At 34.1% G+C, this 18,053-nt stretch overlaps 2 protein-coding genes across 2 annotated transcripts in view; both read left to right on the top strand.

The window, feature by feature from the left end:
• The first annotated feature begins 5,526 nt into the window (after positions 1 to 5,526).
• Positions 5,527 to 10,872, top strand: LOC131524351 (cathepsin Z). Its single transcript, XM_058751400.1, has 6 exons — positions 5,527 to 5,676; positions 7,580 to 7,743; positions 7,828 to 8,007; positions 8,855 to 9,005; positions 9,626 to 9,791; positions 9,994 to 10,872. Exons 1-6 carry the CDS (start codon positions 5,546 to 5,548, stop codon positions 10,105 to 10,107), a joined length of 906 nt encoding a protein of 301 aa, XP_058607383.1. The 5' UTR covers positions 5,527 to 5,545; the 3' UTR covers positions 10,108 to 10,872.
• Positions 10,873 to 11,455: 583 nt separating this feature from the next.
• abhd8a (abhydrolase domain containing 8a) overlaps positions 11,456 to 18,053 on the top strand; it is a 17,174-nt gene continuing 10,576 nt past the window's right edge. Inside the window, exon 1 of the mRNA XM_058796761.1 lies at positions 11,456 to 11,884. The gene's annotated coding sequence lies outside the window, so the exon portion shown is untranslated. The remainder of the gene's footprint in view (positions 11,885 to 18,053) is intronic.

Here is an 18,053-nt window from a genome sequence, read left to right on the forward strand (position 1 = left end):
CATGACGAACAGATGTCAGGAAACATTCACTTTCTATTCATAATTCATCAGAGAGAGCGAGTTAAACCAAAAGAAACATCTTATCTGATGCTGGTCCAGCCCAGAACATGGGTGGAAATCATCTCCGATATCCACTGACACTTCAATTATGCATAAACATAAACATGATTGATTACGCGGGTCTCTTTTAATGCCCAGCAAACGTTTGTTTGATAGTCCATCAGAAAACCAAACAGCATGTTGATTGATGTTTTGATCATAAAGCGACGCCAGGGGATGTTGCGTTCTTTTGCTTAGCATCGACCGTAAACTAATTTTCTACAGTCACAGGAATATATAATAAAACTACAGTATTTGTGACTGGCATAGATCCATGTGCAGAGCATCTGACTTACGACATCCATTAAGAGCCATTTATAGAAGCTTAACAAGTTTGCCTGAATCACAGCTGATTTAGAGCTAGATGAATCTGAAATGAAATTACAGTTAGGCTTAGATATCAATGCAAAACAAGTAATGGTAGTAGTGTTTGCTAAGGCAAAGTCTCAGACACTTGGGATGAGTTCCTTTGATTTCGGCCTTTAAATACCCTTGCAACCACCTAGAAACATCAGAACAGTGTTATTATAGTTAACATTAACCATAAAAAAAAAAAAAAGTTAACCAAAATAAAATAGGCAAGTAAACATACCTTATCTTAATTTCATGAGGAGCCAGTGTAGAGATGCTAAGATGTCATCAATCTTTCTTTACCCCTTTAGCAGCCTGGCTGCCACGTTTTGGACAAGCTATAAATGGGACAACGCAGAAAGGGCAAGACCAATATATAACAAATTGCAATAGTCTAACCGTTATGAAATAAGTGAGTGGAGCATTATTTCCAAGTCCTTATTAGACAGAAAATGTTTTATTATTAACTCTGGTGATAAAATCTACCCTTATCAACAGCACTGATCTACTTATTGAAAAGTACTAGTGATTTGAAAATCACTCCAGGACCCCTCACATGATCTTTTACATTTGACCACAGAGGACCTAACAGAGCAGCCAGGCCAGGTAAGATAAGATATGCTATATTTCTGGAAAAATAAGGCTCAGGGGAAGCATGTACAATCAAATTAAAAGGGGCCTAAAATTGAACCTTGGTGGACACCACACTGTAATTGAGCTGCAGTAGAGGAAAAGTTACCCAAATTTACAGAGAACTGTTCTTTAAAAGGAAAATCAATGGAGGGCAGTTTCTTATGGTCAATTGCGTTGAATCAGGCTCTGAGATCTTTTAAAACTAAGACGACAGGTGAACCTGAATCCATGGACAGTAAAATATCATCAGTAGGATAATAATGCAGATTCAGTGCTATGCAAATGTCTGAAACCAGACTGAAATGTAAGATGTTTAAATGTTAATACATTTAAAACTAAAATCATAAAAAAAAAAATATCTAAGTAAACACCCCAGCAACGACCCTGGTAACCACATAGCAGCACACAGAATGGGGTTATTATAGTTAACTAGAACCATAAAATAAACATTTTCATTACCTTTCATTTTATTTCATTCAGCTAGTTGCTAAAGCAACATTCTTATTTCCATTTCTTTTAGCTTGATGTACTAAAATGCCTAAAACCAACATTTTAATTGATAAAATGAAAAACTATACAGACATATTTAAAAAAAAAATCAAAAAACAACAAAATGACAAACCTATAATTAAAATGGAAAATATGAAAATATAAAAAAACCTACAAATATTAATAAATACTACTGTATACAAGCATCACAACAATACTAAAATATCACTGACTCTGAACATATGACATTATAGGATCATGACAGCAAGATTTACACACTATGTTAAAGAAAATGAGCTGGTAAAAACACCACAACTGGGAATATTACTAATGGATTCCCCTGTGCTGGAATGAGTGTATGGTCAACCAATCACAGCATGTTATCTGTAACAGTGATGTCACATGACCCTGTTTCTTCAGTGCTCTTTTATGTAATCGCACAGCTTTACATTAGGCTTGGTGTTCCAGGTATCACTTTCTTCAGAACATCATCATCCTCATCCTCATTAGAGCCCTAAAACATTGATGATAACCTCTTAACCACCAACCACCATCTACCTTTAAAGCTCTGCATTATTAACGACTCTTTAGCCATCTATACAGTTAGAATTAGCGTTTGAGAGCCGACTGATGCTTTTAAGTTTCAAAGTTTGTTTGTCACGTGTCCAATAGGGAAGACAAATTTTACTGTGAATAAGAGAAAGACAGATACTCAAACATTAGATAATGCATCGAGAAATATACAAAATACACAGAAATTATTTACAAAATGATATGACTAAAAAAAATCATCTGTGGTTGTCAGAAAAATCACTGTAAAAAAATATGGTCACAACATTTCATTTCAGGCATGGGATGACAGGTTAGTGCCTGTATAGTGCTTGTATTTCATACCGGTATATGTGACCCTGGACCACAAAACCAGTCTTAAGTCGCTGGGGTATATTTGTAGCAATAGACAAAAATACATTGTATGGGTCAAAATTATCCATTTTTGGATCATGTTCCATTAAAATATTTTGTAAATTTCTTACCGTAAATATATCAAAACTTCATTTTTGATTAGTAATATGCATTGCTAAGAACTTCAATTGGACAACTTTAATGGCAATTTTCTCAACATTTAGATTTTTTGCACCCTCAGATTCCAGATTTTCAAATAGTTGTATCTCGGCCAAATATTGTCCGATCCTAACAAACCATACATCAATGGAAAGATTATTTATTCAGCTTTTAGATGACGTATAAATCTCAATTTCAAAAAGAACTGACACTTAAGACTGGTTTTGTGGTCCAGGGTCACATATATCATTAATTAATGTAATGTTAATATATCAACATCATGTAATGTAATGTTAATATATCAATCATATAATGATAAACACCATAATAATACAGGTACTAGAAATAGAAAAGCACATGACTTGATGAAAAAGGTGTTATGGAAATGTCTCTTACTTTACTTACTTGCTTGCTTACTTACTTACTTATATACATACATACATAAACATAAAATACATGTATTCTCTTGGCAAAAATATTTTCACAGTAAATGTAGGTAATTCATACTTTTAACTTCTTACCATTCTTACCTTACCATTCGTGTATTGTCTTGAAGTGAAAACTGATATTATTTTTATTTTTTTCAATTTTTTTTAGTATTTAAAAATATATTACATAACTTATATCTTACATCACTTATATCTATACTATTAACTTATAAACCTATTTGACATTTTTAACAGTACAGTTATTGTCGTTAAATTAAAAATGTATATAACTGAATTTTTAAAATATTTGACTAATGTATTTTTTATATTCTTTATAATGCATATAATGCATATTTATACTATTAACTTCTATAAACTGAATGTTGACATTATCTTACCATACATATACTGTCTTGTTAAACTGAAAATGTATTTAATTTATTTTATTCATATAATTTATTTTGGATTTTTTGTATTATTTATTTTTTATCTAAATCTCTGAAATAAACATGGTTATTTTGACTTGAGAAATGCACGTGCATGCACATTTTTGTATTTTGTATTTGTATTTATTTATTTATAAAGCACTTTTCAGGCTACACAGTAACTCCAAAGTGCTGTACATCACAAACGGTTAAGATCATATATATATATATAAAAAAAGAAGAAATAATTAAAACAAGACAACATACACATTACATACACAAAAAACAGAGTATGTTAGTATGGCATTGTAAACAAACTCTTTACCATTGACCACAGGGGTCTCACTGATCTTAATGGAGGCTGTATTTCCTTCTGTTTCCACTGAAAGTCCACAATCAGATCTTTAATCTTGTCAATTTGCATTCAGGTCATCATAAGACTACACGAGACAGTGGAAAAGCTCTCATCTCGTTGATAGAGTCAGGAGATACACATGAATTGAACTGAGAGGATATGATGAAGTGCAGGTGGAAGCGAGAGAACGACGTCAAATTGAATCACATGGCAATCTGAGTCCACACAGTCTGCTGAGTGGACAAACTCTGATCATTAAACAACTTCCCACACTTATGAGTACTGACCATAATTTCATTACATAAAAGTTAGATCAAGAAACGACAGACGCAAACTTCCTGTTAAGAAACTCCAAACACGCATCATGATGAACTTATATTCTGCTTAATTAAGCCACTAGTCCAGTCAAAGGTTTGTAGACAAACACAAAGCTTTAAACTTTTAATCACTTTATGAAGATGGTTTCGAAAACATTTGTTTAAAACATTTGGACCTATCATTGAATTATTGTGTGCTTAATTTAATTATAATTACTACAGCCTAACCTTAACACTCACAAACATATTTTGGTAGATTTTTGGTAGTATTTTCATACTACCAGTAAATGCATGTACTGTCCTGAACTTAATTGAAAAATTTGATCTTGAATTCAAAATTCATATGATTTAATAATTTCTTTAATGTTTTTTGTATTTATTAGTTTTTAATGTATTCTTTTTTTTAATTTAACTTTTATAAACCTAATTTTGTCATGATCCTACTGTGCATGTACAGTCCTGTTAAACTGAAAATGTATATAATTTATTTAATAATTTTACACTTCCATTCATTTTTAAATACTTTTAAATATTTTTCTTCATAAATAATATTTATATTATTAACATCTATAAACTTAATTTTGACATTATCTTTTGTACATGTACTGTCTTGTTAAATTGAACATTTATATAAATTTGAATTTTTTAAATTTTATTCCAAAATTGATTCAAAACATTTTAATGTAAATTTGTATAATTTATTTTAGAAATCTTAACCAAAAACGACGCACGTCAAATAAAATGAACCCTAACCCTAAATATTAAGATACAACATATACCAAAACACTACTGTTATACTAAGTAAGATACTAAGCACTTGAAATACTAAGAATGTATTTCAAAGCATTTTAGTGGCACCTTCTGGTGAGAATGAATCACTACAACTTCAGTCTTTCAAAATAAATAAGTTCTACTGTAAACACTAACTAAACCAAACAGTTATTCTGGATATAAATCATTTGTGTTTTACAGCATTTCAAATAAACAACAGCTCGTCCTCAAATGGTTTTAATTAACTCAGAATGAACTTTCTCTAAAATAAATGAATCTTAAAACACTTTTAAACACCTTTGGAGACAAATGTACTCAGTAGCGCCATTGCAGAAGTATTATGAAACATTTTAAGACTGATGTGCAGACTGCTGTTCCATCTTCTTTAATAAAACTACTGTGAAATTAAACTGCGATGTATTTACTGTAGGTTGGATCTGTTTTCTGTGTAACAGAAAACATTATGCAATGGGTTTTTAAATAGCATTTTAACTTGTTTTCAATTCATTGATATAGTTAAAAATACAAATATGTATTTTCTACTGTACTCTGCTGTAACGTTAGAGGGCGCTAAAACTCTTTCTAATGCGTCAGACTCAGATGTAAACATTCATCATGGCGTCTGCTGTGTTTTGGTTTTTATTTCTGCTCAGTCTGTTTTTGCACACAAGAGGATTTACTGAAGTTCAGCAACTATCAGATTCATGCTACAAACCAATGAAGGACCACAGACCACCATTTATTAAGTATGGGAATATATCTCATTTGTATATGTTTTAGCTGCAATAACAATAACACTTACAAAACGTACAGTATATGGCAATTTTTGGATAAGTACGATTTCAGTATCTTGTATTTTACCATGTTATGTGGGCAGCTACCTCATCTACTATGGTACTATCATCTTTTTGTTTTTACATGCACCAGGGTAAAACCATGTTTTTTGAATGTACCATTATAGTAACTTGGAACCATGCATATCTATTCTATGTAAATATGGTAATCTCACTGCCAAAAAATATATATATATTTTTCAGTATTTTTGTCTGATCCAGTACAAGTATCTAAACATTCTTAAATTAAGATACATTTGCTTGAGAATCAAAATGACCTAGATCTCATTTTCTAAAGAATGTATCAGGGTCATTCTACAGAAACGCCCACATGGCAAGATGTCTTAAATATTTATTTATTTTTTTTAACATTTAAACTTAGACCAGATTATTAGATTACCCTTTTACTTTATGAATACATATAAATGACAGCTTAATTATTATTATTTTTTTAGCTTTTTTTGTGCAATTATTTCAAGACCCCATGTATAATTTTTTTGTCACTGGTGTTACCTTCTTTAGCAATATTAAAAGTTTTTATGAAATATTATTTCTAAAAAGAAAATTTCAGCACATGTAGTCAGAGTTACAGAAAAATAATGAAAATGCAAGAAATAAGGAGATTATGTTTTATTTATTTAATGTGACAGACAAAAACAGTACAGTAACACCAGTGACAATTTTCATGAAAAATGCATTTTACAAAATGTCTGCTGCAAGGTATCAAGCCACATGTTGTCAATCATGGTATACTCACTAAATTAAGTAGTTTAATCCATTTGTATTATAGTTTTTTTTTTTTTACAATTCCCTAACAATAAATAGGTCATACCCGTGACATCAACTAATAGCTTCATATGAAATCATGAGATAAATGAGAAAATGTCTCATAACTGAAAAGAAACAGTGGACTAAACATGGGCCTTTTTTCATAGATGTTTAGAAAACAGGAAGGAGGAAGTCGAGTGATGTCATCAGTGTGATTTTTTTATTTCAAAATAAAAGACTGTTGTTAAGCGGTAACAACTCCAGGGGACCACTGTTTTCATTATATATTTTATCATATTTATTTGGCATTTTGTTTTATTATGCCATTTATATCATGTATTTGATAGTTATGAATAGACTTTTGTATTAATCCTGTTTTTGACCTCAAAATAAAGCACTTTCCCGCTGTACATGGCTGTGGGGACGAGACGTTTTGTGGTACTTGTAATTCTATATAATTAATTTAAAAAAAAAAATAATGCCACATTGATGGCTCAGGAAGGTGTAATTGTTCAAATAACATATTGTTTCATTTTAAAATATAAAAAATTGTAACCCTAATGTGTATTTCAATTGTAATATTTCTGTGAAGTCTAGGGACAGAAAAGTGGACGTTTCTGTAGAATGACCAATTAACATTAAGTGTATTTAAGAACAGAAACGTAGTATCTAAATATTTTTAAATCGAGATACATTTACTTGAGAAGCAAAATTACAAGACTTGTATCAAAATTCTGAGTTTAAAACAAGAAAATTGGTGGTTAATGGGGTAAGAAAAGTAAACCTAAATCAAATTTCATTCTCAAGTAAATTTGAGTAAAAGAAAATTTGTTCAGTAGCCTGTAACCTTCACCTTTTACATGGAGGATAAGAGGCAGGGCATTTAGGAAGGCAATGAGATGTTATGAGGTGTTATATCAAATCTAAAAGGCACTAACTGTATTTTAACCTGATGTTTACAATGTGTCTTCTGCTGTCATTTATTGAGCTGAAATGATACTGGTTCTGTAATAATAATAATAATAATAATAATTCATGCATGTTTTAGGACATACCCTCGGCCTCATGAATATGTAAACGTCTCCGATCTCCCAGCCTCCTGGGACTGGCGCAACATTAATGGCAAAAACTATGTGAGCATCACACGCAACCAACACATCCCACAGTACTGCGGCTCCTGCTGGGCCATGGGCGCCACCAGCGCACTCGCAGGTCAGACTCAGGACACTACAGTACAGTACAATAGAGTACAGAAAATTCAAATCAAACACATGCATTTTTCTGTCTTTAATTCAGATCGCATCAACATCAAGAGGAAAGGGGCGTGGCCTTCTGCTTACCTGTCAGTGCAGAATGTGATTGACTGTGGCGGGGCAGGCTCGTGCTACGGTGGAGATCACATGGGTGTATATGCTTATGCACATGAGCACGGCATTCCTGACGAGACCTGCAATAATTATCAGGCCCGAAATCAAAGTAAGATACCAAACTCTTAAAAAAATTAAAAAAAATTAATTGTAACTTTTTAAATCGCACAATTCTGACTTTTCTCGCTATTCTAAGAAAAATATCAGAAGTGTGAGATACAAAGTTAGAATTGCGAGATATGGGGCCTCATTTATAAAGTGTGCATACACACAGATTTGATCTTAAGAGTATACGTACACTTAAATCCACGCCATTGCTCATATTTGTAAAAACTGCCTTTGACGTGGAAAAGCAAGCAGACGTACACTTTCTCTTGTTCGAGTACTGCAGGTTTTAAGCTGTTCTTGCAGTTCGCTGTTCTAAATGAAAGGATTTGGACGATGACTGGTGATCTTTTATATGTTAATGACATTGATTAGGAGTTGTTTACAAGGCAGAGAACTGAATCTATTCGGTTGCACGCAAGTTCAAGATCATTTGCGATTCATAGATTTCACATCTGAAAGAGAGGCGTACATGTGTTTTCTGTGTGTACGTTCATTCTATCATTCACACATATGTGTGATATCGTAAGATCAAATTTAGGCCCAACATTTTATAAACGAGACCTAAGTTAGGACTGCGAGATATAAACACGCATTTCTAAGAAAAAAAAAAAGCCAGAAATGCAAGATACAAACACATAATTCAAAGAAAACAGAATTGTGAGATACAAACTTGCAATTCTGAGAAGAAAAAAAAAAGTGAATGTGAGATACTGTATAAACTCACAATTGTGAGAAAAAAGTCAGAATTAAGAATTACAAGATGTAAACTCTGAGTTTATAACAGTTTGCAGATTGTGGTGGATTTAAATATTATGTCTTATTTTTCTTCTCTGACTTTTTTTCTGTAGAATGTGACTCATTTAATCAGTGTGGCACATGCTCGTTCTTCGGTTCATGCTCTATAATTAAAAACTACACCGTGTGGAAAGTTGGAGACTATGGAGACGTCTCAGGACGAGATCGGATGAAGGCTGAGATCTACAAAAATGGGCCAATCAGGCAGGTTCTACAGCCCATATTTTGAGCTAAATATAAATTAAAATAGTAAGCTACAACTCTTAGGCCTCAATGGCAGCAAAATCAATATGATGCAAATGATATAAAGTATTTGGCTATAGTTCATTAACAGTGGGCTGTTTACAGCAGGGTTATTATAGTTAACTAAAACTAAAACCGTAAAAACCGGTACTTGACATAAACTTTAAATGAAGTATAAAAAAATGCATTACATTTATTTTGTATTGGTAAGTTAAGGCAATATTTAGCATTTTCATTTAGTTTAACAATGAGCTAAAATAACTAAAACTGAAATAAAAATAATAATAATTTTTTTTTAAAAACTATAGACATATTAAAAAAAGATAAAAACACAAAAAAACAAAATTTAAACTGAAATTCAAATAAAAACAGAAGATTTACGAATAAAACCCAATTCAAAATAATAATAAAAACTATAATAGTATCTCAGTGATACTAAAATAGCACCAGTTTACAGCTGGTACATTAATTCAATTCAAGCTATATTAGATAGGCTCTAATCAAATTTCAGCTTGATTTTGGCAATACCAATGAACTTTGCAGCTGTGTCAGAACAGTTTCTTTGTTCCTCTGTGTTGTAGCTGTGCAATAATGGCCACTAAAGGCCTGGAGGCATATGATGGAGGGGTTTTTGCTGAATTTCACATTCTGTCTATGCCGAATCACATCATCTCAGTGGCAGGCTGGAGCATCACAGAGGACGGGAACGAATACTGGATCGTCAGAAACTCCTGGGGCGAGTTCTGGGTTAGTAGAGTTACAGCGGCCTTCAAAGGGCTTTGGTCTGATCTGTTCAGCTTTACAACAACCACATAAGACCTGTGGATTCAAGAAAAAAAAAAAGAAAATTATGTCATTCAGCTTTCAAAAACCTTCACTCTCTCTGCTTCTCTCTGGTGGAATTGCTTGTAAGTCGCTGTGATTAAACTGTTTGTCTTGTGTTTTATAGGGAGAGTCAGGCTGGGCCAGGATTGTCACCAGTGCCTATAAGGGAGGGAAAGGAAATTGGTACAATCTCGCCATCGAGCACAACTGTGCATACGGAGACCCAGTTGTTACATAGATAAGGAGGAGGAGCCATCTGGAGCAGTTCCTCAGATAGAATTAGAATTGACCTGGGATCAGACCTCACCGAGCACATAGAGACTATTCAGAACTGCTAAGAAATCTAATCTAATTGTTCTGGGTGTAAATAATTGTTGTCATATCAAATAGGGGAGATCTGTCACATTACAAGCTTTGTAGTATAGTGAGTATGAAAATGAGTGATAGTACACAATTAAGTGATACTTGATTATTTTATTAAAAATCGCCATGTAAAATTTGCCAAACACTTAGGAGTTTTAACAAAGCAAGGATGGTAACTTTAATTTAATGCTGAAATATTGCACATCACAAATCAGAACTCCCCTAAAATTGCACTTTACTGTTTGTTTTTGTTCTAAACAGAACACTACAACAATTCTATTTTTTAGACAAAGTCTATTTTAGTCATTGAGTGAATCTCTCTAACCTGCTAAAAATTTGTTATTTTTCACTTAAAGGAATATTTTACTCAAAAATGAAAAGTTTATTTTCTTCTGTTATATAAGATATTTTGAAGAATGTTAGCCAATGTTAGACAGTTGCCAGTGAACAGCAATGATTGCAATGTACAGATCATAAAGCATGTAAATACATGAATGTATGTGTTTGTTATTAAATGCCAGACTTACAGTGCAACAGTACTTTGGGTCTAAGCTCCATCTCTCTGTTGGTGTTGGTGAGAAAAAGGCTGAAGACTCCTGCTGTATAATGTCTAGAGGGAAATAAATGTAAAAAAATTCCACACCAGGGTTGTATCGTCTTTAATTTATCTGAATTTTTTTTTAAAGTCGTGTCAATATGATTTAAATTGCTGTATTACAGTAATGAGAATGTAATAAGAATCATAAGAATAATGACAATAATTATAATAAGAAAAACTGAAGAGCTAATATATGAACACAAAGAACATGAAAACATTTCAGTCATGAAAAGGTGTATACACCTTTATAATAAATATATTAATAGTAAAATGTCTAGTTTTCGTCATGCACTATATATATATATATATATATATATATATATATATATTGTATAAGTGTGTGTATATATATATATATATATATATATATATATTATAACATTTAATATTGTCATAATTTATTAGATTATTATGCATTAACATAATACAGTCATTTTTATTTAGAAAGACACGAAAATTACTGTCAGAAATTCGTTTAAGGTAATTTCTACATGGCATGTGTTTATACGTGATGCCTGAGGTAGAAGCCCGTTTGCTTTCTCACTCCTCTGGGCTTAGCAACAGCACTAGCAGACGCTGCATTGGTCAGAACTCACTGAAGGAAGCCCTGCAGTTCGTTACATCTCCTGTCAGTCACACAGAACACGAACCAAGACATGGTTCCCGACTGCAGGAGAAAACAAGGGCACTGGGCTGGATAATTACCCAGCCGTGAGGATGCTGAGAGGCGCAGCCCTCCTCTGCCTTTCACCGCGGCTGAACTCTGGATGCCACTGGATCGCTTTTATTAAGATGCATCCTTTGATCTCTCTGCACCTGAATGCGCTTGCTTTAATTTGATTTCAAAAGGTGTAAATCTAGATTAGAATGAGGATGCCAAACATCTCTCATCTGCTCTGCAGAATCCGATTAAATGACATTAGCGGGTTGAATTGACAGATTACTGGTAGTATAATTGCTTTCATTGTTTTAAAGATTATAAATTATCTTTCAAATATTGGTGCATCGTTTATTGCGCTTGCAAATCCGATTCGTCTCGCAGGCATCGATCCAGGTAAGAATCATATTTCAAAATCATACTAATAACCATATGCATAATGTAAGGTTGCATACTAGTTGACTGTCTCTGTGATGCGGTATGTAGTATGCATTGTGTTTTGCAAACCTGCATCTCTGCTACATGTGTTGCGCAGCAACCAATCAATCAATCAATGCCATTGATGTGTTCAGAAGTGTTACAGTGTTTTGCATGATGAAACCATGGCAACCTGCTGTATGGGATGCAAGAAGACAATATTAACAGTGATTGCAAAAATCTAGGGCTTAATGAGGCACCGTTATTGCACCGATGCATTGCAGTGCATCACATATTAAAACGCCATCCATCCATACTTAAATGACTTGCATTCTAAGCATGCTTCAATGACAGTACAGTTAAAGCCATGCGGGGTTGGTTGGCACTGTACATATTGTTCCTAATGTAGGTTACTAAGCACCCTACTGTACAGCAGTCTGCCTACACACTCTAATTCTGCATTGCAGACTGAACGATGACACACCAAAACACACTCCCACTCGGCAAATGTGGGGCAATGCATGCAAGAGTTTGCTTGGGCTTTCACGCACGAATAAAATGATTTCTTTATATGAAATACTTTGCCATCATCGTGCAGTAGCAAGACTAAGATCAAATAAATTAATAAGCTGTTATTCCAGTGATATGCATAGTGTACATCAAAGCATATCTGACAAAGCATATAAAAAATAATGGTTCAAATGGGGACTGAACAGCTTGATCGTTGCAATAAGAGTTCCTGGTAAAAATGCAAACCGCTTCATATATTTTTTCCCATTAAATAATTTAATATATTATTAAAAAGCACAGTTAATCAGTGTGCTGAATTTACAGATTCTGAGTTATGGGCTTAATCTACAGATCGGTAGTTCAAATTCTTGTAGCTTTGAGTGGGTTTTAGTTTTAAAGGAACCATTCACCCAGAAATGATAATTTGCTGAAACTTTACTCAGCCGTAGACCATTAAATATGTAGATGAGTTTGTTTCTTCATCAGAGCAGATTTGGAGAAATGTATCACTTGCTCACCAATGGATCCTCTGCAGTGAATGGGTGCCGTCAGAACATCACAATAATCCACAAGTAATCCACACCACTCCAGTCCATCTCGAGAAGACAAAAGATGCATGTTTGTAAGAAACAAATCCATCAAGATGTTCGAACTATTGCTTCCAGCTAAAATATGAGTCCTCTATCCTCTATGCACAAATCAAGCACCATTTACAAGCGAAAGAGTCCAAAAACATTACAAACCTATATGTGGCTGGATTTTGATGTGAGAGACAACAGGAAACGGACTTTCACTGGAGGAAGTGTTGGATTATTAACTGGTTTGGTTTGAAGTTGAAGACAAACATCTTAATGCTGAATTTGTTTCTTATAAACACACAGCTTTTCACTTCACAAGACATTAATTGATGAGTCGATGTAGATTGTTGTGATGTTTTTATCAGCTGTTTGGACTCTCATTCTGACGGCACCCATTCACTGCAGAGGATCCATTAGTGAGCAAGTGATGGAATGCTACATTTCTCTAAATCTGTTCTGATGAAGAAACAAACTCATCTACATCTTGGATGACCTAAGGATGAGTACATTTAAATTTTGGGGTAAATTACTTCAATGCTTTTATTATTCCAGCTGCAAAAATTCAAAATGATTATAGTGTAGCAAATGTCCTCTCTCCAGGAATCATTCTTTTGATTCTGTACTTGTCTCTCTCTCTGTGCATCTAATTAGCGTTCCTGTGGAGATGTGGTAAACAGCACCTGATGCAGGAGAATCATTAGCTAATTGGCAGCATCAATGTTCTCCTCCCAATCTCCAAATCACTCACTGTTGCATCGGATTTTAAACTTGCTATCAGTTTTTTTTTCCCGAGCCGCCTTATAGGTGAAATAGTTCAGCCAATTATGAAAAATCTGTCATCTGCTCATCCTCAAAACACTTGTACTTCTTCTGTAGCTCCTCCTCCTTGTCTTTTATGGCGTTGTCTGTTGTCTGCGACTGAAAAACGAATCATGTTTCCCTGTGTTTGACCGACAGAAGTTCTTGGACATAAAACTGAGCTCTAACCTCATTGCATAATAGCTAGAGATTTACTATGGCAGAATCAGCCTGCGGCATTGATTTTCCAGTAGGTGCTGAAGTCGACACTTTCACCGCTGCAGATGCCGGGGCAGTTGTATCACTCTAGCAAAAAACAGCAATTCCTAGAGGATTCCGGAAGGTCTTTATATTTGCAAGAAAGTCTTAAAATCGTGTGATGAGACCCAAAATCACACAATTTTAAGACTTTCTTGCAAATATAAAGACCTTCCGGAATTCTCTAGGAATTGCTGTTTTTTGCTAGAGCGATACAATTGCCCCGGCATCTGCAGCGGTGAAAACTATTACTGTAAATCTGAATATACAATAACTCCAAACAGTATTTGGACACTTAAAAATGCCAGAATGTCATTCTTTGACATTTCATATCTAATGCAGTGCCTGTATGCATCTCAAATGCTGCTTCTCCAAAATAACTTTCATTTTCTTCATCATTTCAATCAAATGTTTTGGTGATTTTTAGTGGACATATGAAGTCGGCTCTCCTCAAGTTGAAATGAATAACACTTGCTTTGATATTTTGTTATATACATGACAATAACGTTCAGATATTTTTAGGAGACCACTGTATATGACCTCAGTGACTAATAGCAGTTTGTTTATAGTTAAAAGTGATTTAATTTTTACATCAAGAAGCAGCACAAAACAGCAAGTTTTTCACCAGCTCTACATTTGATTAATAATACATCACCACTAAAAACCTTCTCGTATTCGGTCTGAATAATGTATTGCCCCTCAAGATGAGTAATCTGAAAAATGGAGCAGGTGAAGGGCCAGTGAGGACAGAGGAGGAGTTAACGATGACTAATCCTGCTTCTGTTTGCTGGCGTCTCTAGCTGCAGGACAGGAAGCATCGAGCTGCTGCGTCTGTCATAACCATGTCACTTCCTCCATCAAAGCTGCTGTCTGCTGACTGATAGAGCTGTGAAAGACAAGGAAAACATTTCAGAAGAGCTAGACAGAGTGTGGAGTAGATGACTGTGAATATATTAGCAAGCACCACAGGAAAAACAAATACAAAAAAATTGGTGTAGAATCTTTATCTCAGAAATTGACAGTAAATGTCATAATTACAGAGAAACATCAAGTAACACATTTAATTAAGCATGACTTTTTATTTATTTATTTTTTTTGTAAAACATACTCCACTAATATATTTACAAAAAAAAAAAGAAAGAAAAGACAAGTTTTAGTGTAATTGCTGACCTAGCCATCCAAATGTAGACTTAAATATGTTCTCAAACATTGTTGTTTACTTTTACATATTAAATTGCATTGCAATATGGCAGCTACAATTTCTTTCATCTTTCTATGCATTTAAATATGGTTTACATTTGCATATTATATTGCAATATAAATGAAAATGTATTTTGCACTAGAAAATAGTTCATCTTTATATGCATTTGCATGTTTAAATAAGACATTTTTACATTTACACATCATTTACATTTGCATACAGTACTAACTTATATTACAATACGAATAATTTTTTACATTATCTTTCTGTATATGTTTACATACTGTTTACACTGACATATTGTTTACATTTACATATTATATTGCAATATGACAGTTCTAGCTACACTGTATAAAATTAATTTTCAAACAGATTATTGGAGTACTTTTTACGAGAAAACACAATTTCAGTCTATCAACGTCATGTTTAGTCAATGTGTTGCTTTTCTTTTTTTTTCATGACTTTTTTTTCAGTTTCACACTTTATTTTGCACCAGAAAAAAAATTATTTTAATTTTGATTATCTTTGCAGTGCTGCGGTTGATAATTGCACTCAATACAAAATGCAGCAACATATCAGAAGCATTTTCATTTGTGATCAGCGTTTGTTTTTTTGTTATTTCATGAGTTACGGTGCATGGAAATCGTGTTCATACTAATAATTCAGCTCAGGGTCTATGTACGTCATTTATCCAGTATGCATCCAACACATCCTGAGCTTCTGTCTGTTTTGATGTCTAATTGCCCTCGGAGTGACAATACTTAATCTAGCTGGCACAGAAATCGACCTCTGTAAACATTCACTAGCACTGACTGGATTCAGGAGCATCATATGTTAGTAAGAAGCAATCACAGCTATACAGATGCATTCATTTATATGCAGGTATCACTGTAGTCACGTTCTATGCAGGCGGTTTTCTCCATTAGTACCCAAGGGAAGCACGCTGGAGGAACCCGGGCTATTTTTAGATCCTTGTCTAGGTCACAATGTGAATCATCTTCAATACTAGGATGCCATTGGCAAGATCCAGGCAACATGCAGCACACTCTGGTCCCACTGTACCTTGTTTTTACTACGGTTATTTGCATGGGTGAGTGTGTGTGCATTTTAAGATTTTCCTAAATACTTACTTCCATTGTGTCTCACACTCCTGGAGAAATGTATTTGATTCGAATTTACTCTCTTAAATGAATAATTCAACCGAAAATGAAAATATGCTGAAAATGTGCTCACCCTCAGACCATCCAAGATGTAGATGAGTTTGTTTCTTCGTGCGAATAGATTTGGAGAAATGTAGCATTCCATCACTTGCTCAGCAATGGATCCTTTGCAGTTAATGGGTGCCGTCAGAATGAGAGTCCGAACAGCTGATAAAAACATCACAATAATCCACAAGTAATGCAAGTAATCCACAAACTGCATGTTTAATACATCATTAAAATGTTTAAACTTCAAATTCTGGCTAAAATCGATCCATAATATTGCTTTCTCCAGTGAAAAGGTCATTTTGTTTGAATCAGGAGAGAAATATGCACAGATTAAGCACCGTTTACAAGCAAAAACAGTCCAAAACAGTTCTGAACAAATATGTTGGTGGATTTTGATGTGAGGGACAACAGGAAATTGACTTTTTCACTTGAGGAAGTGCTATTATGGATTATGATCTGTATTTTAGCTAGAAGTGATGATTTGAAGTAAAAAAAAAAACATTCTTGATGGATTAGTTTCTTACAAACATGCAGCTTTTGGCTTCACATGATGTTACTTGATGGACTGGAGTGGTGTGGATTACTTGTGGATTATTGTGATGTTTTTATCAGCTGTTTGGACTCTCATTCTGACGGCACCCATTCACTGCAGAGCATCCATTGGTGAGTATTTCATACATTTCTCCAAATCTGATCTCGATATTGAATGGACTGAGGGTGAGTAAATGTTAAAAATGAATGTGAATAGCAGATCGGATCATTTGGAAAAAAATTGATGAAAAACATTTGACTTTGTTGAGATCTCTTCTGAAACTCTAGTTGAGATGTGTGAGATTACTGGGGTCATTTTCCTACATCTGAGAAGTAGGAGACTCCTCCATTTTCTCTTCCTTTAATCTCATTGCTGTCTAGGAGAAACAGAAGGCATCATTTTTGTAATTTTCTTTCCTGTGGGCTTCCATATCAAAAGTGTCTTTGTGCATGCCGGCTCTCTGGATCTTTCTCTGCAGTGTGGTTTGCATTTTTCATGGTGTCTTTGTGAAAGCCCTGCTGACAGCAGCTGTCATACTATCGCTCGCAGGAACGGCAATGCAGCGCTTCTTTTGTGCAGATCCACACAAAGACTGGAGGGGGTTTGGCAATATCCACTGTAACAAAATTACACCGCATTAGTGCAACAGATGCTAAAATGATGTTAGGAAGATTTAAACTGCGTGAAAGTTACTCAGCAGCAGAACAGCATGGACTGGTTTCCTCCCGAACCTGGACTAAGTGCAGAAACTTTAACGGAGAACATTGGTGGTAATGGATTGACCTGTGATTAATGAACGGTCCCTTTGGTGACCATTTTACTTCTGAGTGAAACAAGAAATTCAATGAGAAAAAAATAAGATGTAGAAGCATTGATGTATGGGGAATCAACTGAACAAATGAACAAGTGTTTCTATGAAAATATTTGTCGAAAAATCTAAAAGGACTAGTGATGTCAGCCAAAACGTAATTAGAGAGTTATTCAAATTATACAATTTTGATTAAAGATTATGAAGACAAACATTAATGATAACGGACAAATCAGTCAAAATAAGACCAGGAGC

This window comes from Onychostoma macrolepis, chromosome 02 (assembly GCF_012432095.1).
Source record: "Onychostoma macrolepis isolate SWU-2019 chromosome 02, ASM1243209v1, whole genome shotgun sequence".
NCBI lineage: Eukaryota > Metazoa > Chordata > Actinopteri > Cypriniformes > Cyprinidae > Onychostoma > Onychostoma macrolepis.

Bases quoted from the DNA above. Each gene is read 5' to 3' on its own strand.
- LOC131524351 (XM_058751400.1), top strand. From the start codon at position 5,546: ATGGCGTCTGCTGTGTTTTGGTTTTTATTTCTGCTCAGTCTGTTTTTG. The intron at 5,677-7,579 runs GTATGGGAATAT...TGCATGTTTTAG, and splicing joins CACAGACCACCATTTATTAA to GACATACCCTCGGCCTCATG. The intron at 9,006-9,625 runs GCAGGTTCTACA...TCTGTGTTGTAG, and splicing joins TACAAAAATGGGCCAATCAG to CTGTGCAATAATGGCCACTA.